The sequence below is a fragment of the Lontra canadensis genome, unplaced genomic scaffold (genome assembly GCF_010015895.1).
Source record: "Lontra canadensis isolate GAN:19392208 unplaced genomic scaffold, GSC_riverotter_1.0 scaffold57, whole genome shotgun sequence".
NCBI classification, from domain to species: Eukaryota; Metazoa; Chordata; class Mammalia; order Carnivora; family Mustelidae; genus Lontra; species Lontra canadensis.
This window is the reverse complement of record NW_022631051.1, coordinates 5,598,427-5,620,598: the sequence shown is the minus strand read 5'-3', so window position 1 is coordinate 5,620,598 and position 22,172 is coordinate 5,598,427. Positions and strand designations below refer to the sequence as shown.

General features: G+C 37.0%; 1 protein-coding gene across 2 annotated transcripts in view; it reads right to left on the bottom strand.

Moving 5' to 3' along the window:
• Positions 1-761: 761 nt before the first annotated feature.
• TWSG1 (twisted gastrulation BMP signaling modulator 1) overlaps positions 762-22,172 on the bottom strand; it is a 63,175-nt gene continuing 41,764 nt past the window's right edge. For both annotated transcript variants that reach the window (XM_032875752.1, XM_032875753.1), the window contains exons 4-5: positions 5,401-5,667; positions 762-3,268 (exon numbers count right to left, since the gene is read on the bottom strand). In XM_032875752.1, the coding sequence (XP_032731643.1) occupies positions 3,087-3,268; positions 5,401-5,667 (449 nt within the window). In that variant the 3' untranslated portion in view covers positions 762-3,086. The remainder of the gene's footprint in view (positions 3,269-5,400; positions 5,668-22,172) is intronic.

Below are 22,172 nucleotides of genomic sequence, written 5' to 3'. Positions count from 1 at the left end.
CCTTATTGGAATAAAGCACATGAAAAAGCAGAAAGCAAACTGTTAAAGAGCCTTTGTTTCAACACAATCTGCAGGGACATCCAGAAAGAAGGGGACATGCTTTCTTTAAACTATAACCTCAGTAGACAGAAATGTCAAACTTATTCTGGTGTTTCTATGCTGAAGTTAACAAAAAGCATGACACACTCATTTCAAGTTTTTATTAAAATACTCTTTTGCTTATAGGGACAACCAAAGGAAAAAATACATAATTCTGTATGTTGTAGATCACGTGAAACACAATTAACAAATACCCTGGGGAATGTAGAATAGATTTTTTAAATCTTCAAAGAAGCTTTCACAAAAACAAATTTTTTAAATAAGTGGCTTATTTATATCTACCTCATTTTTCAGAGGTCTTTGTTTCTTTCCTCTACTTTGATGCTACTCTGCTTTATAAATAATTGTTCAAATATTCTAATATCTTACCAATTTTGTTTTCTGAATCTTTAGAAGTAATTTTTTTTAAATGAAAGCCTCTCTTTATAGCATTCTATGTAAACAAAGATTTACTTTACTTGAATTATCATTTGATTTGGTGCCACTATTTTGAGTACAATTTCTGTAATAATTAGATGCTAGTGGGGCCGGGGAGGGACAAAAAAACTAACTAGGAAGGAACCTTTTACATATGGCTTTTATAATACCTACTGATTTAGTTTTTTTTTTTTAATCTAGTTATAAAAAAAGTTAACAACCTAATTTTTGAATTAAAAAAAAGATTTTTTTTTTTACCAGAGCTTCAATATAGAAATGAATTATACATAGAATGGTAATAAAAGGTCTAAATTTTAGTGGGGGTACTGATTTCTCAAATGTTATATTTTTAATTTGGAAAACGTTGTTATACAAAACCTGAAATACATTATAAACTGGAAATGGAATCTTTTAAGTGAACTCTATCTTTCAACCCCATCAAAAACCACAAAAACTATGCAAAACTGAATATAAAAATTACCATTATATTTAGGGGTAATTTCCATTGGGAGAAAAAGATGTAAGGAAAACCAGGCCAAATACAACATGGCTTAAGAAATTACCCTCCCAGTATAGGGGCAGAAGAGATACTACACTTAGGAATTTAATAATGAAAGCCTAATCAAGGTGATAAATGCAGTTAAAAAATATTTGTTGACATATTTAAGGCAACATTAAACATGCCATCCATAAACACAAAAAGATTTCTTTATTCATAAGTGTAAAATTACTTTGAAGAATAGCAAAATGGAAATGAAGAAGCTGGATGCAGATTCTTTTAAAACTTTCTTTTTTTTAAGTTTAAAATTTTTAAGAAAAGTTTTAGCTTTATAGGCATTAATGAGGAAGGGGAGCTAAAATGTCTTCAAGGCACTTTTAAACAGAGGCATTCTAGGTAAAAGGAAGAAAAAGATATCCCAATGTTTTCCTATTAAAAAAAATATATAAGAGCTAAATTTCAGCTTTTTTTTAAAAGGCCAAAAGTTTGTGGAAAGTACCTTGTATTCATTAGAGTTGTCTGAAAGAATGGAAAAGGTATTAAGGCTTTAGGTTTTATGCTAATCATGATATTACATATGATCTTGTAACTAACTACTGTTCATATAATGAATACAAAGTATCTAAAAGCTTATCTATTTCTATGTACTAAAATATTTAGACATATAAAGATATTTCTACATGTTACTTGTAATTCCATAAGGTACTGAAGAAATTAATAATTTTGTAAAGTTATGAATCTCTGTAATATAAATATTTATGTTTTAGATTCATGCTTGATGACTGGGATTTTATTATGATGAAGGGTAAATGTATTTAAGCTTATCATTATCGAAATATATAAAACAAAATCTATAGTGTATCTGAAGTTAACATCATCTTGAACAGATCTCTTGTTCATTTCATAATCTTAACTTCCCACTGCATGATTGATTACTTGTTTAATAAGAACATTCAATCCAGACAGAAACCTAAAGATTATAATATAACAAAATAATTAATGCAAATAGTTTAAGGTTTGTTTCCCGGAAGAACTGTCAGCATTTTCAACTCTCCCTGCTCATACCCATCAGTTTCTTCTTTATCCCCTCCTATCATTCATCGTTGGGGAACATGGCCCTGCCCATGCTAAGGCTGAGTGGGCTCATTCTCTCTACCCAGCAGCACAGCTTCTCCTTTCAGCCTTGCCATCTCTGTACAATGGGACAAGCTGCTTCTCTGGAGCTCTAAGTAGAGTCTGATTTGGCAGGAATTTCCCATTCCTAGTGCTCTTTAAGCTGGTACCTTAAGTCAGAGAAATGCTGTAACTTTCTCATTATTTACCTAGTGGAATGTTTAATGCAGTGATATAGGCGTGCTTTGAAATTCCTGTTGAATATTCTTCACCAGTACCTACACCAGTACTTTGGGCAGGGGGTGTAGAAGGAGAATCTTCCCCAAAGTTCTGTCAGCATGTGTATTACAGGATGGATTCTACTATGTAAAAGTTTTAAACTGTAAATGTAGTAAGCGTTTACTTTCTAAAACCAACATTACAAGATTTGAAATTAAGGTTTTGACAGTGATTTTTATGGGAGTTCTCAGGGTGATATATTTGAGTATCTACCCTATTTACAGAAGAGATAAACGAGACAAGGCACAGTGAATGACGTCTAGTGTGCAAATGGAAAAACTCAGCATCTCAGGAGCAGTAAATGAAGAAACCATAACTTACGTTAACGTCCTCGAACACTTTCAAAACCAAAGGCTTTGGGAATGCTAGAAAAAAAAGACCTCGGGCTTTATGTCAGAGACCTCAGATCTTACAAGGAATTCTCTGTGTACTTGCTTCTCATATGACCAAAGCTGTAAATGTATATAGAGGAAGGGGCTTATTGCCAGTGGGCTATAAAACCAACCAGAGCAGTTATACTTATAATTTAACACATTAATGCATTCGTCATACTTTAACTCAGTCCAAATTCTTATATTTCCTTAACCTGCTGGCATCCTGGTACAACCAGTAGACCTCACCAAATAGTTTTTTATATCTTTCTTGTTGACTAAAATGCTTTGGTTTGCATTCTTCTCCTTTAAAACATGCAGTTCATACATTTGACTGTTTTACTACCATAGTCGATGCACTCTGGACCAATGCACTCACAGCAGGCGTTATGGAACCAGCGATATTTGGACGCTCCCATGGACTCACAGGATATTTTACACTGATGTATGGACATGCAGTCATCAAAATAAACCACAGTACACATGTGTTCTGAAAAACAAAAAATTAAGAGCTCAGAGCAAGAAAGAGGATAAACAGGAAATGCTTTATTATCTGGCTGATACCAATAGTTATTCTTAGTTCCCTTACCGCTACTCTGCATAGAACAATGGCTGAGGTGTAGGAAAAAAGATCACATTTGTTAATTAAACTGAGAAGGAGGTCAGAGTCTCCCACTCCAGCTGAAGAAGGTAGAGGGACTTCCTTAGATTCTAGACTTTGATCTCAAAGTTAAGATTATCGGGCTTAAAATTTGCTACACTTCAGAACTGTGTTTTTTTTTTTTTTAAGATTTTATTTATTTTTTTGACAGAGATCACAAGGAGGCAGAGAGGCAGGCAGAGAGAGAGGAGGGAGCAGGCTCCCTGCTAAGCAGAGAGCCCGATGCGGGGCTCAATCCCAGGACCCTGGGATCATGACCTGAGCCGAAGGCAGAGGCTTTAACCCACTGAGCCACCCAGGCACCCCCAGAGCTGTGCTTTTTTTTAATTGGGCATTTCTGATAAGATTTCCTTAGAGGAGCAAATTCTCCAACTAAAAGGATTTTGAAAAATACTGTTTTAGGGGCACCTGGGTGGCTCAATTGGTTGAGCGTCCAACTCTTAACTTCAGCTTGTAAAATCGAGCCCCACAGTCCAGCTCTGTGCTGGACATGGAGCCTGCTTAAGATTCTCTCTCTCATTCTCACTTTGGACTCTCAGAAACAACCTAAGGGTTTTGGAGGGGAGGGGTGAGGGGTTGGGTCAGCCTAGTAGTGGGTATTCTGGAGGGCATGTATTGCATGGAGCACTGGTGTGGTGCATAAACAATGAATTCTGGAACACTGAAAAGAAATTTAAAAAAAAAAGAAAAAAATATTCTCTCTCTCACTCTCTCTCTCTCAAAAAAGAAAAAAAACCTCTCTCTCCTTCTTCCTCTGCCCCTCACCATTCTTGCTCCCTCTCCCTCTAAAAAAAAAAAAAGAAAGAAAGAAAAAATACTGTTCTAAAGTTATACTGAAAATTTACAATAAGATAAAGCAAATTTAATTCAAATGATGCAAAGTGATTAGCAGCACTGGGATCAAGCCCCACATCGGGTTCCCTGCTCAGTAGGGAGTCTGCTTCTCTCTCTCCCTCTGCCCCTGCTCATGCTCTCTCACTTGCTCTCTCTCAAATAAGTAAATGAAATCTTTAAAAAAAGTGTAAATTATACTATTTATGTATAATTCATCTCATATTTTAAGAAATAACTGCAATGTTCATAATTGCCTTATTTTTCCACAGTAAAATTGTAGCCTTTTATTTGACTATACAAAGACTTTATAAAAGTTACATGCCCTGTGCATTCCAAAATTAAGGAATGACTTATCCTAATAAGCGTTCTTTTTTTAAAAAATATTTATTTATTTATTTATTTATTTATTTATTTATTTGACAGACAGAGATCACAAGTAGGCAGAGAGAGAGAGAGAGAGAGAGAGGAAGAAGCAGGCTCCCCACTGAGCAGACAGCCTGATGCGGAGCTCGATCCCAGGATCCTGGGATCATGACCTGAGCCAAAGGCAGAGCCTTTAACCCACTGAGCCACCCAGGTGCCCCCTAATAAGCCTTTTTTAATATGCTTCTCAAAGTTATATATAGGCCATTCTTCCCTTTAGCTCCCCTCTGACCAAGAGTAGTGGAGTTAGTTTATACCTGGAAATTAGATGTCTGGAATACTAACTTGCTCATAACGAGATTTAGCTGATAACCTTGGCATCATTTGTAGTACCAATGCTATTACAAAAACGGACCATCTGGACACTCTGAAAGTTATCTGACAGTGAGCAATGCCATATTAAGCAAGGAGTGCTGTTGCTATCTTATGGAAAGAACAATTAAAGCCTAACACAAATAAACCTCAAAATTAGAACCAGGTTATCTGTCTTCCAACACAACCTGTATCACTGAGGCTATGAAGGAGTCGTGACAATATGCTTGACATGCTTCCTTATCTACTTAAGGACTAGGGTTATTAAAGTCCAAAATTCATTTAAGACTAGACAAACTCAAAGCCAAAAACTGCTCTAAAAGGTAATATAGGTTTCACAGACCACACAGAAAACGAGGGGGCAAGATGGGAAGTCAACTGTGGGTAGTTACCTTTGTCACTGGAATAAGGTGCGTGAACATTATTGCTAGGAACAGACACATTTTGATGGTGTGGCTGGTTCACAGTTTCTAAAAATGAAACCAGATTCTCATGATGTGAGAGTTCTTCTGCAACAGGGAAGGAAACAATGTTCCAGTTCAACTGCGTGTCTCCTTCTGTGAGTGCCCGGAAGAGAGAAGGGATTGGCTCATGAAGCTCTTCCACAGTGCTCTTTGAGGTTGGAGGTGTGTCACTGTAGTTTCGAGGATTGCACATACCTAGGTAAGGAGAAACAAAGAAAATAAAAGTTAATTTTTCTCACTGATTGGAATATCATGCAATATTTTTAGTTAATGCCTTACAATCAAAGCTCTAACATATTAAAATTAACTTGTTTCTAACATTATATATAGATATTTTCCTAACTGTTTTTGGCTGAGGGCCCCTAGAAGTGATGACGCCCCTGAAGCATGGAGCACGTCAAGTGCCCAGAGGTTGCTTTCTAAATACCTATCCTAAGAGGAACCAGATCTGGAGAAAAGACTGATTCCAGGGCTGGGCCAGGGAAAGTACAAAATGACCCTGGGATACTGTCCATGCCTAAAAATAAGGAAATGCTCAGTGAATGATGGGATGTATCAAAAAAACACAGGAAGCAACTGGAAGGGTCTCCCACTGGCCAAACAGACAATTTTAATGTCAAAATAAACAATGATAACAATGGATTACCCCCATAAATAAAATAGGAATTTGTGAGTCCTTATGTTATTTTAAAAAATTAATAAATAAATGAAGAAAAAGCTCCTCCTTTTAATAGAGTGACCAACTGGTAAATGTAGAAGGAATGAAGGGAATAGAAAATCACCACCTGACAACTATTACAGAGGTGTTTGATTCAGATGGGAGCTGTCAATGGATGCCAAAGCTGGTGGGTGGAGGTTAGATGAGGAACATATTAAAGTACTCTTGGAAAACTCTCTACAGAATACTGACCAATTACAAAAGGGTTAATGGTGACTTTAATGTAGAAAATCTGGCAGATGTCAATGTGATCAGGAAATCAAGGCTAACATGACCAGTGATGTGTATCACTTCACATATTGCATAACTTCATTTCAGTGCTGTTGTTGCCAAGAATGTCTGACCTTAAGTATTGTTATCAGTCATCATCAGGTGGATCAAGGTTTAGGGTCATCCTACATGATGTAAAGTCTATAGTCACTGAAACTGTCAAGGGAAAGACCTCAGTACTGTTTTAAAGTGAATGAGTCTGAACAGACTAAATGCATCACATATTCTGGACAGGAGCCTGGATCAGAAAAGATAGCACAAGAGATACTGCTGAGACAGTTGGTGAAATATGAATGAGGTTTGTGAACTGGGTGGCAGTGTTGTGACAATGCTGGCTTCCTTATTTGGAGGTGTATGCCAGTTATGTAAGAGAATGTTCTCATTGGAAAATACAGACTGGAACATTTAGGAGTGATGGGCTATTATGTATAAAGCTTGATTTCTAAAGGTTCAAAAAAGGATGAATGATCACACATGTTTGGGAGGTGTGTGTGTGTGGAGGGAGAGGAAGGAGTAATGAACAACAGAACAAATTCGATAAAATGTTAGTAACTGGAGAATCTGGGTGAAGGGATACAGGAGTCTTCCCCCTTCTGGCAGATCTTCTCTACATTTTGAAAATTATTTCAAAATTAATTATTTTTAAAAATAATCTTAAAGAGGGAAAATGGCAAAGAGAATTAGAGATAGTGACAACAGAAAACTCTTTTGAGGTGTTTTGCTGTAAAGGGGAGAGCTGAGAAAATAATCAGCCCCAATCTTTGGGCTATTCCAGCTGATGTGTGGAGCAGAAAGGAGCTACCCAGAATGCAGGTTCATGAGCTAATTAAATTATTATTGTTTTAAGCCACTGTGTTTTGGGGTACATTGTTTAGCAGCAATAATAACGGGAAAAGAGCCCTCTGGATTTTCTTTTGTGGATATGATACTTCTAAAAATTTAATTATACTTTATTTTGGTTTAGTATTTACTAGGTCTAATATGGAGTTTATCTTTTTCCTCAAACTAAAATTTTGAAAAGTTAAGCCAGATTTATAAATTCTGACATTTTATAAATTTAGGCAGAAGAAAAAATCATCTCGTGTTTTCCACATGACACTTTATTAGTGTAAGGAATGTGGCAAGATCTGAGGATAAGTTTGTGCATACTTTTCATAAAATCTTTCATTATGTATGAACTTTTGCTTTGACTATGAAACAGAATCATGGAATAAAGGGTCAAATCGACTCCTTTATTCATAAAAGAGGAAATAGGCCCAGATAAATTAAATGATTTGTCCACTGTTACATAATCTAGGATTAGAGCCAAGCTTATAATTCACCCTGATTTCATATCCACTGCTCATTTTAATAGCCATATTCTATAAATAATCATTAGGTGGCACTGAAAAGTGAATAACACTTAGAATACGTGAATTATACAAATATACATAATATATTCTTGTGCTAGACTTTATAATGAATGAAAATTAGTAACCTGAGACGAAAAAGCAAACAACAGAGTTCAACAGAAGAGCTAACTCAGCATCTACTGAAACTTCAAAGAAACTTCACAGCTCATTACCAGAGATTAAATTACATTAAAAACAAGTTTTGTGGGGGGAGTTTTGTCCAGTTATTATTGTAACTTAAATTTAAATCTGAATACCCTGCGTTAAAATGAAGTAAATGCTTGCTAGGTAATATTTTTCCATGGTATTGTTTTAAAGTTTTCATATAACTTTCTCTTTTCAACTAGGATTACATTCAGAGAGATCATCACTAGAGACTCTTCTTAGGCAACGTGGATTTTGACCCTCCATCTCTTGCCTGAAGCACTCTTCAAATGCTGCATTCTTCCAAGCATGGTGAGTTACGAAATGGGATCTTCCAATGATACATGGGATTTCTCCCACTCAGAAAAAGCAACATTCTGCAATTTCCATACATTCTTCATTTGTCTATATTCATTATGTACAATGGATCAGTTTCTGAGTAGAGAGTTACTAACTACTCAGACTTTAAAACAATTGGTTAAACTTCTCTGGGAAGCATCTGTCATCCTCCCGAAGTTCATCGTTGTCAGCTTTTCTTTAGTTGACTAGGGAGGTTATTTTTGGAGCTCTCATTTCTTTTCAGGATAATTTTCTTAGGCAGTTTGCTACTTTGTGGCATGCTGTCACTATGCTGAAATTTAAAATTAATTATACTAAAATGTTAAAGACACTGCCTCCACACATGACAGAGGGGCCCGAAAGCAGGAAACCAATGGCAAGAACTGAAAGACAAGCATTTCAAATCCTTGAAGTGCACAGAACTTGTTTTTCTGATGTGTGCTTAATTCTTTCATATATCTGACCTATCATCGTCATACATTTGAAAACTAAGGTTACATTAAAGTAGACTTTACTTGTTGAAACCACATTTTAGGGTAGAAATTAAGACTAAGGGGAGAAAAGGTATTACTCTCCTCAGTGAATGTGCATGGTTAAACAGCAACAAAGAGTCCAGAAAAATGTACAATCAAAAGAAAAATTCCTTTCTGCTCCTTCCACCCTCAACTCCACTCTCCAGACACAGCCACTTTAAAAGTCTTTCTCAAGTTTCTCTGGTGGTTACCTACATGAGAATTTAAATAAAAATGATGAATTTACCAAAAGCAATAAAAACATCTTTAGATCTTATCTATTAATCCTCTTACATGAGAGATGAGGATTAAAGTTCATTTACAGTAACGCTCTCTCATATTTCTAATAATTGTATTATTCTAATACCATAATTTGTTTCCTTTTGTGATCTTAAATATACTTAAACTTCTGATTTTTATTCTGCATTTCTTAGTTCCCTCATTTGCAGATAAGGATGCAGTGCCTTTCCCACTTTCCCCACCCAACTTCTCCTAACTCATGTTGACAAACTTAAAAACTATGTTCTGTTGCCTAAATACAATGAAAACTTCTCGTCTTACTATACGCTGATTCTAAAAGTTGAAAAACAGCAAACAGCAGTTTACCTTAACATGACCCCATGAATACTGTTCACTGAAAAACAGTATGATAGGATTTCCTTGCCCAATGCTATATTAGCAGAGGAAAATATTTCTAATTTTAAGATAAAATGAACTTTTCCATAAACTTCATAAAATATTGAAAATCACCTATTTCATACAGCATTACCTATTAGGTCTTCTTGCCAAAAAATATAAAACCTGAATCCAATCAAACTTTTAACAACTAGCTTCAAATTACTGGAAATACAGAAAGACAGAGGAACAAGTTAAACGACAAGTCAAATCCTGAATGTGGGATATTCTACAAGCAAACTGTTCCTTCAGTATGTCAAATGGTATGAGAAAAAAAAAACCACACACACAACCAGATACCATGCAAGGATCTTGTTTGGATCAATTTGAACATATCAACTATACAAATACATTTTGAGACAAACTGAGAACCCTGATTATGAACTGGAATGTCAGATTATACCAAGAAATTATTATTAATTTTGTAGGTTTCCTAATGGGATTATTATTAAAAAAGTAAATGTCTTTATTTTCTTTTAGAGATTGAAACTGAAGGATACAGGGGTAAATATTATTTACTGTCTATAATTTGCTTTTAAATATTTCTAAGCCAAGTCAGAAAAAAGTGGGAGAAAGGATAGATGAAACAATTGTGGCATTTTTTTTTAAGATTTTTATTCATTTATTTGACAGACAGAGATCAAAAGTAGGCAGAGAGGCAGGCAGAGAGAGAGGAAGGGAAGCAGGTTCCCCACTGAGCAGAGAGCCCGACGTGGGGCTCGATCCCAGGACCCTGGGACCATGACCTGAGCCACCCAGGTGACCCATATTTTCTATAACTGTTGGATCCAGTGATGGGTCTATAAGAATTCCCCATGCTATTCTGTTTCTCTTTTTATGTGAACACTTTCATAACAGCAAACCAACTGCCATATTTAATTCCTAGGCCTAATTTTCTTGTTGAATTTTTGTATTTTCTTGCTATTCCTAAACTTGGAATTTTCTTGGGGTGTGTGTGTGTGTGTGTGTGTGTGTGTGTGTGTGTGTGTATTTACCACAAATAACAAGCTTATAAGACATCTTGAAAAATTATTCTGCTGATACCCTATGGAACTCATTTTCTTCTTCGAGAGATACTTCTCAGGGCCCTCACTTACTGCTTCAGGCAGGCTAGCATCCTCTTAAGTCTCTGTATTATTTATGTTTTTAATTTTCTGTATTTCACGATGTTTCAGCTTCTTATAAAAAGCTTTCTGGCTGGGGAGAGACTGCTTCCTGGGTTTGTTAATTCCTGGAACCAGCAAAGGGCTCAGCCAGGAGTAGGCCTAGTATATGCAAACTGACCAGTCCTGGGCCACACTTCCTCCACCAGCCCAAGCAACCCAGGAGGCCTGTGCTTGTAACAACGCCAGGCCTGCCACGCCCAGAATAAAGCAACTGGAGACCACCTGCAGAGCCTGGAGCCCCGGGGAATGATTCAAACTAGCCAGACCGAAACTGCTTGCTCTGTCCTGCCTTGACCTTCCTGTGGAAGCCCACTGAAGATTCTGGCCCAGATTTTCCTCTTGCTCCTGTCTTTTTGCCACTTGACCAAAACCTGGTGCTTCTTTGTGATCCTGCCAGCATGCAGTGACTGGCCCCCTTTCTGAGACCTGTGATTTATAATAAACTTCGTTCCTTGAGGCTTTCTTGTGCCTCCTCTGAGGCCACACCTGACTGACCACAGAACGGTCTTCAATTTAGTTATCAGCTTACAACTGTCCTTAAATCAACTTCTGGCTAAAGCTATTTCACTCAACCCATGTTCTTCTCTTTCTTGGTCTTCTGCCTTATTTTGCTTGATATCGTATCAAATCTGGTGTGTGAGAAGTAACTTTGAGTTTTTGCTGTCGAAAAATGTTTTACATTCATAGTCTTGATCAATAATTGGTCAGTTCAAAGTAATTTTCCAACTGTGCACTTGAGGCATTGGTCCAGGGACAGTGATGAGAAGTCTGACGGCACTGTGATTCTTCTTTTATTAACTCAGGTTTTTTTTTTCATGATTTATTTTATTTTACTTTTTATTTTTTTTAAAGATTTTATTTATTTATTAGACACAGAGAGAGAGATCACAAGTAGGTGGAGAGGCAGGCAGAGAGAGAGGGGGAAGCAGGCCCCCTGCTGAGCAGAGAGCCCGATGCAGGGCTCAATCCCAGGACCCTGAGATCATGACCTGAGCCGAAGGCGGAGGCTTAACCCACTGAGCCACCCAGGCGCCCCGATTTATCTTATTTTTATTTTTTTAAGTATGCTCCACACCCAATGTGGGGCTTGAACTCACGATCCTGAGATCAAAAGTCACATGCTCTACTGACTGAGCCAGCCACGTGCCCCGACAGTGTAATTCTTATTTCTTGTACATAAACTCTAGTTATTTCTGAGATCTTTCAGAATATTATGACTTGGAAGTAATAAAATTGTTGAGGCTGTATCTAGATGTAGGTCTTTTCTATTAATCTTGCTCAGCATTCTGTAGATTCTTCAGCCTAAGGATGCATGTTTTTTTTTTCTTCTCAGCTTTGGAAAGTTTTCTTCTATTATTTCTTTGACAAGTTCCTCCCTCCTATTTTTTATTCTTTCCTGGAGTATCTATTTTTTCCTGTCATATTTTCTTTTTCTTTTTTAAGAAAAATATTTTATTTGAGAGAATGAATGAGAGAGAGAACACAAGCAGAGGGAACAGCAGAGACAGAGGGAGAAGCAGACTTCCCACAAAGCAGGAAGCCTGATGCGGGGTTCAATCCCAAGATCCCAGGATCACTACCTGAGCCAAAGGCAGATGCTTAACCAGTCAAGCCACCCAGGCGCCCCTCCTGTCATTTTCGGTCAATTTGCTCTATATTTCTATGACATTCCAGTATTATTTTCAACCTCTCTTAACTGAAAACTTCTGTAATCAAATTTTTATTTATTTATTTTTAAAGATTGTATTTATTTGAGAGAGAAAGAGAGAGAAAGAGAGAGAGAGGGAGCATGAGATGGGGGAGGGTCAGAGGGAGAAGCAGGCTCCCTACCAAGCAGGAAGCCTGATGTGGGACTGATCCGGAATTCCAGAATCATGACCTGACTGGAAGGCAGCTGCTGCCTAACCAACTGAACCACCCAGGCACCCTCTAATCAATTTTTAAATTTGCAAATGCTTTCTTGCTCTTGATAATTCAGATATATTTTCTCAAATTCTTCTAAAATATAGCCATTACTTTTCTTAAAGATTTATTTCCTAAAGATTTCCTCCATGATAAGTTGGTCTGCTGTTTTACCTTGTTCTTTCCTTCAAGGTACCTGTTCTACTTTGCTCGAATGTCTGATATTAGGCTAGAGATATCTACCTCTCCTGCAATGCCTAAATGAGCTCTCTCTCTCTCTCTCTCTTTTTTTTTTTTGGAGGAGGGCTTAACTCTGGATTGCCAACAACACACCAGTGCTTCTAGTCCTTTCTGGTAACTCCTTCAATTTCTCTAGAGAGAATCTCTCCAATTTTTTTTTTTTTAATCTAGTTTATTTGGAACTTCAGAATGAGAGAGGGAGCAGGGTATCAAATCATACAGCTGGTTCTTGAGACAGGAAATTACCACTTGTCCAGTTTTGGTGTAGAATCAAAGAAGAATATACACAATTATCTAGAAAAGCTATTTTTTAAAAAGATATTATTATTTATTTGACAGAGAGAGATATTACACGTAGGCAGAGAGGCAGGCAGAGAGAGGGGGGGAAGCAGGCTCCCCACTGAGCAGAGAGCCCGATGTGGGGCTCGATCCCAGGACCCTGAGATCATGACCTGAGCTGAAGGCAGAGGCTTAACCCACTCAGCCACCCAGGTGCCCCTGGAAAAGCTATTAAGCTACTTTTTTCTACCAATTCATAGTTGTGTGAGGTTGGATTTTCTTTATAATTTCAACCAAAGTAAGAGATGACTAAAGATTGAATTTTTCATGAACTATTGGGACTTCATCAAGATCAAAAGCTTTTGCACAGCAAAGGAAACAGTTAACAAAACCAAAATACAACTGACAGAATGGGAGAAGATATTTGCAAATGACATATCAGATAAAGGGCTAATATCCAAGATCTATAAAGAGTTCATCAAACTCAACACCCAAAGAACAAATAATCCAATCAAGAAATGGGCAGAGGACATGAACAGACATTTCTGCAAAGAAGACATCCAGATGGCCAAGGGACACATGAAAAAGTGCTCCACATCACTTGGCATCAGGGAAATACAAATCAAAACCACAACAAGATACCACCTCACACCAGTTAGAATGGCTAAAATTAACAAGTCAGGAAATGACAGATGGTGGTGAGGATGTGGAGAAAGGGGAACACTCCTACACTGTTGGTGGGAATGCAAGCTGGTGGAACCACTCTGGAAAACAGCATGGAGGTTCCTCAAAAAGTTGAAAATAGAGCTACCTTATGACCCAGCAATTGCACTACGGGGTATTTACCCTAAAGATACAAACGTAGTGATCCGAAGGGGCACATGCACCCGAATGTTTATAGCAGCAATGTCCACAATAGCCAAACTACGGAAAGAACCTAGATGTCCATCAACAGATGAATGGATAAAGAAGATGTGGTATATATATACAATGGAATACTATGCAGCCATCAAAAGAAATGAAATCCTGCCATTTGTGACAACGTGGATGGAACTAGAGGGTATTATGCTTAGCAAAGTAAGTCAATCAGAGAAAGACAGCTAACGTATGATCTCCCTGGTATGAGGAAGTGGAGATGCAACGTGGGGGGTTTGGGGGGTAGGAAAAGAATAAATGAAACAAGATGGGATCGGGAGGGAAACAAACCATAAGAGACTCTTAATGTCACAAAACAAACTGAGGGTGGCCGGGGGGAGGGGGGTAGGGAGAGGGTGGTGGGGTTATGGACATTGGGGAGGGTATGTGCTATGGTGAGTGCTGTGAAGTGTGTAAACCTGGCTATTCACAGACCTGTACCCCTGGGGCTAATAATACATTATATGTTTATTAAACAATTAAAAAAAAGAAATACAAAAATTAAGTATCCCTCAGCTTAGGTTTCTGTTGTAATTAGCTTCTGGTTTTCATCCTCTGAGTCATATTTTTTCTTTTGCTTCAGAGTGTTTCATTAGGGGAGTATCTTTTCTGTACTGAAAGCTATCTGAAATATGTTTGTAAAGTAAGCAGGGTATTAACAATAAAAAATGAAATTTAAAAAAAGATTGAATTTTTCAGAGTATAAAGGAGTTCTGAGATTAAAAAAAAAAAGTTTGGGAACAGCTGCATTAGAAGAACAGATGGAAAGAGACTGTGGCCATTGTAGCTAGATCTCTAAGGCAGAATGTGCCCTACAGTTATCCAGAAAGAGCAATGGGATTCAGAGCATATGACCAAATAGACCTCATTTGAGAGGGAAATCAGAATGGATGGAAGTTCTCATCTCTTAGTTTCCTCAGCATGAATATAGAAAGTAAATGAGAATCCCCTGTGGGTAGGTATAGTTTTAAAAAGAACCAATAATTAGTTAATACTATAATTATCTTTTCTTGCAAACAAACTCCTATTGTTTTCAAAATTACAGATTATTAAAAAAAAAGTAAACAATTTATCTGATGATATGCAGAAGATATAGTGATACAAAAAACAACATTGGTGAGATAAGTAATGACTGAAACTGAGAAATGGGGATATGTCATTGTCTAGAGCAGCTTTCCTTAATCTTTTAAAACCCATGCCCTGTTTTCATAAACATAAAAATCCCACCACCATCTGTCCTCTCAGGAGTTGTCATAGCAATACAATGCTCTCAAGGCAGACTCAATGCACAATGCCAAGTACAGTAGTGCAGAGGCAGTTTTAAGAAGGGCTTTAACAATATAGTCTAGTTCTTAGATGGATGGTCTGGCTAAATCCAAGAGAGAATTCAGAGTTCACAGAATACAGCTTTGTGCCCAAGCCCAATTATTTTTATAGAGATCATAAAAAATTAGTAGTTGTAAATAACTATTTATTAAATCCAACATCGTTTACTAACTTAAGAGTGATAACTGTAATAGCTACAAATGAAAGCTACTTTGTTATACAATTTTAGAATGATACTATCTTTGCCTTCATCTTCACAAGAAGCTGAGTAACATATAATGTGTAACATATAAGAAGCCATATAATGTATTAGGTCACAAAGCACAGACCTGAAAGCCAGATACTGCTACACTGACATTTTAAAGAATTAAAAAGTGCTTCACTAGACAAAATTCTTTAGGAAGTCATCTAGTATATATGGAATGCCCGGCCTAATAATCAAGACATCTTGAACTAAAGAAGCATCAAGTTACAAATGTCTATAATTAATCCATTCAATAGCAGAATCTCATCTGATCTTCCCAAATTTTACAGTACAAACGAAACTACTATCCTTTGTTTAATGCATGGATTAACATTTTAAACTTAATTTTTTTGTTTTGACAATAGTAAATCATTATTGAAAGATATTAAAGACATATAGACATTAAAGAGTAAGCAATACCATGCTTATGGGTAGGAGGATTCAATATTAAAACTGTATCAGCACTCCAAAAATATATCTATAAATTAAATGTACTTCCAACATAAAAATCCTAAGAAAATTTCTTTTATTTTTTAAATTTATTTATTTTTTAAGATTTTATTTATTTATTTGACAGAGATCACAAGTAGGCAGAGAGCCAGGCAGTGAGAGAGGAGGGGAAACAGGCTCCCTGCGGAGCAGAGAGCCCGATGTGGGGCTCGAACCCAGGACCCTGGGATCATGACCTGAGCCGAAAGCAGAGGCTTTAACCCACGGAGCCACCCAGGTGCCCCAGAAAGTTTCTTTTAAATAAGTCTCTTTATTTTGACAATTAGATACATGAATAAAATTTCTGTTATATAGGATTATATTGTCCATGTTATTTTATTTATTTATTATTTTAATTTATTATTAATTGATTTATTTTTATTTATTTATTTTAAAAGTTTATTTCCTCTAAACCTTTTTTTCCTCTATAACCTATTTTTGAAAAAGATCTTATTTGTTTGACAAAGAAGGAGAGACAATGCATGCTAAAGAGCGTCAGCAGGGGGAGCAGAATGGGGAGAGGGAGAAGCAAACTCCCTGCTGACCAGGGAACCCAAGAAGGCCTTGATCCCAGGACCCTGAGATCATAACCTGAGCCGAAGGCAGATGCTTAACTGAGTCGCCAGTCGCCCCTATAACCTACTTTAAAAATAAATAAATAAATAAATAAATAAATAAGATGTATTTATTTATTTATTTGTTTGTTTGAGAGAGAGAGAGAATGTGAGCCAGGAGGGGAAGAGGAGCAAGGGAGAGGGAGAGAATTCAAGCAGACTCCCCACTGCGTGCAGAGCCTGGAGCAGGGCTCCATCCCAAGACCCTGAGATCAGGACCTGAGCTAAAATCAAGAGTCGGATGTTTAAGCAACTTAGCCATTCAGGTACCTCTCTCTACAGCTTATTTCTTAAGACTTTTTTTTTTTTTTTAAGATTTATTTATTTCTTTGACAGAGACAGATCACAAGCAGGCACAGAGGCAGGCAGAGAGAGGAGGAAGCAGGCTCCCTGCTGAGCAGAGAGCCCGATGTGGGACTCGATCCCAGGACCCTGAGATCATGACCTGAGCCGAAGGCAGAGGCTTTAACCCACTGAGCCACCCAGGCGCCCCGCAGACTTTTTTTTTTAAACAAATTTTTGTACCGAAAAATTGAAAGGACAGTACAGAGTATAGTACCCCTATACCTAGTTTCCCTCTATTATTAACATCTTATATAGTATGGTACATTTCTTATAATTAAGGGACTAATATTGATACATATTATTAAATAATATCCGCACTTAACTCAGATTTCTATAGTATTTACCTAATATCCTTGTCCCGTTCCAAGATCCCATTTAGGATGCCGCACTAAATTCAGCCATCATATCTCTTTAGGCTTTTCATGGCTGTGGCAGTTTTTCAGTTTTCCTAGTTTTTGATGACTTTGACAGTTTTGACTAGTACTAGTCAGGTATTTCATAGGATGCACTGCTTTTAGAATATGTCTGATGTTTTTCTCACAATAAGATTCAGGTTATAGGTTATTGGGAGGAAGATCATAGAGATAAAGTGCTATTTTCATCAAATCAGATCGAAGGCACACACTGCCCCCAAGACTTATGACTGCTTCTGTTGACCTTAATCACCTGGCTGAAATAGTGTATGTCAGATCTCTCCACTGCAAAGTCACTTTCTTCCCACCCTCCCAGAGGGAAGTCACTAGGAGTAGCCCACACCCTCGCCTGGTGCAATTATGCTCCCCCTCGAGGGCAGAATATCTACATAGTTTATTTGAATTCTGTCTTAGTGATCTGTCTCTTCTCTTCCACTAGTTAACTTATTTAATCAATTATTTATATCAATATAGATTCATGAATATCTATTTTATACTCTTGGTTATAATCCATTACTACTTTATTCTGTTGGTTATTTTTTTTTTATATTTTATTTATTTATTTGAGAGAGAGAGAATGAGAGCATGAGAAGGGAGAGATCAGAGGGAGAAGCAGACTTCCTGCCGAGCAGGGAGCCCGATGTGGGACTTGATCCCAGGACTCCAGGATTATGACCTGAGCCGAAGGCAGTTGCTTAACCAACTGAGCCACCCAGGTGCCCTCTGTTGGTTATTTTTTCCAGCTTTTGCCACCAGGAGCTCTTTCAGTTGGTTCCTGTGTAAAGCTGACACACACACACACCAATATGAGTTTTTGTTGTTGTTGTGGTTATTGTTGTTGTTTTTGGCACTTCCTTACCTTTTGGCACTTTAACATGTTCCAGACTTATCTTCTATATTTCCTGCCTCAGTGTTAGAACCAGCTGTTCTTCCAAGAAACCTGGCTCCTTTTATTACAGAATGATGTGAGAAACCAAGATCAGAGTGCAAAATGTGCTCATAGTACTGGGGCAAGATCCCCTTTTAAAATGTCTTTTTAAAAGGCAGAAGATACATAGGACATAGACTATAAACAAACTCAAAGTTCCTTCTTGGATATAGAAGAGGAACTAATGTACATGAGTAATTTTAAAAATATCCTTTCAATTCAGGACCCTTGCTTTGGCTGGGGCTCACATACAAATATAAAAGCAAAATAATTTCATAATGCAATTCCCGAAACTGTTTTTTTTAAAAGGTTTTATTTACTTATTTGACAGAGAGAGAGAGAGAGAGAGAGCACATGCACACAAGCAGGGGGAGCTGCAGATGGAGGGAGAAGCATACTCCCCATAGAGCAGGGAGCCCAGTGGGGGGCTCTATCCCAGAACCCTGAGATCACAACCTGAGCCACCCAGGTGCCCCCCAAAACTATTTTTATGACAACCTAAGGGACTTGTAAATAACAAGCCAATTTACTTTAAGAAATGTGGGGTCAATTATCATTTCTAAGAATAAGATCCAATGGGTATCACAAAAGAGAATTTTTTTTAAAAAGGTTAATTTGGAATAAAGGTATAGCTATTGTTTCTCAAAGATATACCTGAGTTAAGTGATGAGTATTCCTTTTTGGGGGAAAAAAAAAATCACCTTAATCAAAAAACAATTGCCTAACAGAGCTTTTTGTGGAAAAACAACAATAACAACAACAAAACAGTTTTGGGAATTGCAAATTGTTTTGGTAATTGAAATTGTTCCTGAATGGGATTTCTGGGTGGCTCAGATGATTAAGTGTCTGCCTTCGGCTCAGGTCATGATCGCCAGATCCTAGAATCAAGCCCCACTTCAGGCTCAGAGCTCAGTAGGGAGTCTGCTTACATCTCACCCTCTGCCTCTCCCCCTGCTTGTGCTCTCTATGTCTGTCTGTCTGTCTCTCAAATATTAAATAAAATCTAAAAAAAAAAAGAAAGAAAGAAACTATTTCTGAATATTATACTCTGACTCATATTTGATATATGTAATACATTACAGTGGGCTGAAAGTAAAGGATATTTAATGACTATCCTTGAAGAAAATTAGGCATATATGACTCTAGACTTGGGTGTCCTTAAGTACTTGTTGGGTAACAATTATAAACATTTGAGCCAATCAAACAATTTTTTTTAAAGATTTTATTTATTTATTTGACAGACAGAGATCACAAGAAGGCAGAGAGGCAGGCAGAGAGAGAGGGGGAAGCAGGCTCCCCGCTGAGCAGAGAGCCCGACGCGGGGCTCGATCCCAGAACCCTGGGATCATGACCTGAGCCAAAGGCAGAGGCTTTAACCCACTGAGCCACCCAGGTGCCCCGCCAATCAAATAATTTTAGCAAAATAAAACCAAATAAAAAAAAGCTTGTTATCTCTTGACATATCAATTCTGGCATATGTATTAAATCAATGCAAAAACTGGATTTGGTGGAGACCATAATTTATCTAAATAATATGCGTAGTTTTCTTAAATACTATCAGTATTTTAAAAGGAAAAGATGGAAAATCGTATTTGTCAATAAGGATTTAAAAATAAATATTTACTACAGGATACAAAATTAATATATAGAAATCTGCTGCATGTCTGTATACTAATAATGATATAGCAGAAAGAGAAATTAAGAAAACAATTCCATTTACAATTATACCAAAAAGAATAAAATACTAGGGAATTAACTTAACCAAGGGGGTTAACGACCTATACCCTGAAAACTATAAAACACTGATGAAAGCAATTGAAAATGACAAATACAAATGGAAAGACAAACCACAGAAGAATATTGTTAAAATGTTCATACTACCCAAAGCAAAAACATATTCAGCACAATCCCTATCAAAATAATAATAGTGTTTTTCACAAAACTAGAAAAATAATCTTAAAATTTGCATGGAACCACAAAAGACCTTCAAGAGTGCAAACAATCTTGAGAAAGAAGAACAAAGCTGAAGGTATCATAATCCCAGATTTCAAGTAATACTACAAAGCTATAGTAACCAAAACAATATGATACTGGCACAAAAACAGACACATAGATGAATGGAACAAAACAGAGAGCCCAGAAATAAAGTCACACCTATATGGTCAGCTAATCTACAGAGATGGCAAGAATATAAATGGAGGGGCGCCTGAATGGCTCAATTGGTTTAAGCATGATCTGAGGTCATGATTTCAGGGTTATGAGATCAAGCCCTGTGTGGAGCTCTGCATTGGGCGTGGAGCCTGCTTAAGATTCACTCTCTGCCTCTGTCCCTCCAAGCCCCCACGAAAGAATATAAATGGGAAAAAGACAGTTTCTTCAATAAATAGTGCTGGGAAAATGGGGCAGCTACATGCCAAAGAATGAAACTGGATAGCTTTCTTACACCATACACAAAAATAAACTCAAAATGGATGAAAGACCTAAATGTGAGACCTGAAACCAGAAAGGTCCTAGTAGAAAAAACAGGCAATAACCTTTTGGACATTGCCCTTAGCAACATTTTTCTAGATACGTCTCCTGAGGCAAGGAAGACAAAACTAAAAACAAACTCTTAGGACTACACCAAAATAAAAAGATTTTGCAAAACAAAGGAAACCACCAACAAAACAAAAAAGGCAACTAGCAAAGAGGAGAAGATATTTGTAAATAAAATGTCTGATAAGGGGTGAATATCTAAAATATATAAAGAACTGTACAACTCAACACCAAATAATAATAATCCAATTAAAAATGGGCAAGGGACTTGAAGAGACATTTTTCCAAAGAAGCCATCCAGATGGCCAATAGACACATGAAAAGATGCTCAACATCACCAGTCATGAGGGAAATGCAAATCAAAACCACAATGAGATATCACTTCATATCAGTTAGAATGGTTAGTATCAAAAAGACAAATAAGTGTTGGAAAGGATGTGGAAAAAAGGGAACTCTCATGCACTGTTGCTGGGAATGTAAATTGATGTGGCCACTGTAGGAAACAATATGGAGGTTACTAAAAAAATACAACTATAAATAACACATGATCCAATTATTCTATTTACTGGGCCAAAGAAAACAAAAACACTAATTAAAAAAGATATATGCACCCCTGTTCATTACAGCATTATTTACAATAGCCGAGATGTAGAAGCAACCAAGTATCTATTGATAGATGAATGGAGGAAGAAGAGTAGTCTTACACACATGTATCTAATGGAATATTATACTCAGTCATAAAAAAGAATTTGCAACAACACAGACGTACCTAGAGGTCATTATGTTAAGTAAAAGAAGTCAGAGAAAAACAAACACCATAAGATTTCACTTCTATGTGGAATCTGAAAAACAAACACAGAAACAAAAAAGCAACAACAGACTCATAAATATAGAGGACAAACTGGTGGTTACCATAGGCGAAGTGGTGGGGGTATGGGCCAAATGACTGAAGGGGAATGGGAGGTACAGAATTCCATTTAATGGAGTGCATAAGTCACAAAGATGAAAGGCACAGCATAGGGAATATAGTCAATGGTACTGAAATAGCATTTATAGTGACAGGTGGTAGCTACACTTGTAGTGAGCATAGCATCATGTTGTCAATTCACTATACTTTCTACCTAAAACTAATGCAATACTCTATCAACTATACCTCAATAAATGTAAATAAATAAACATTTTTTTAAAAATTATGTTATGTTTGGTTAGGGTCCCAAAGTCATTTATTTCAACAAAGGTGTTTTCCACTGTACTC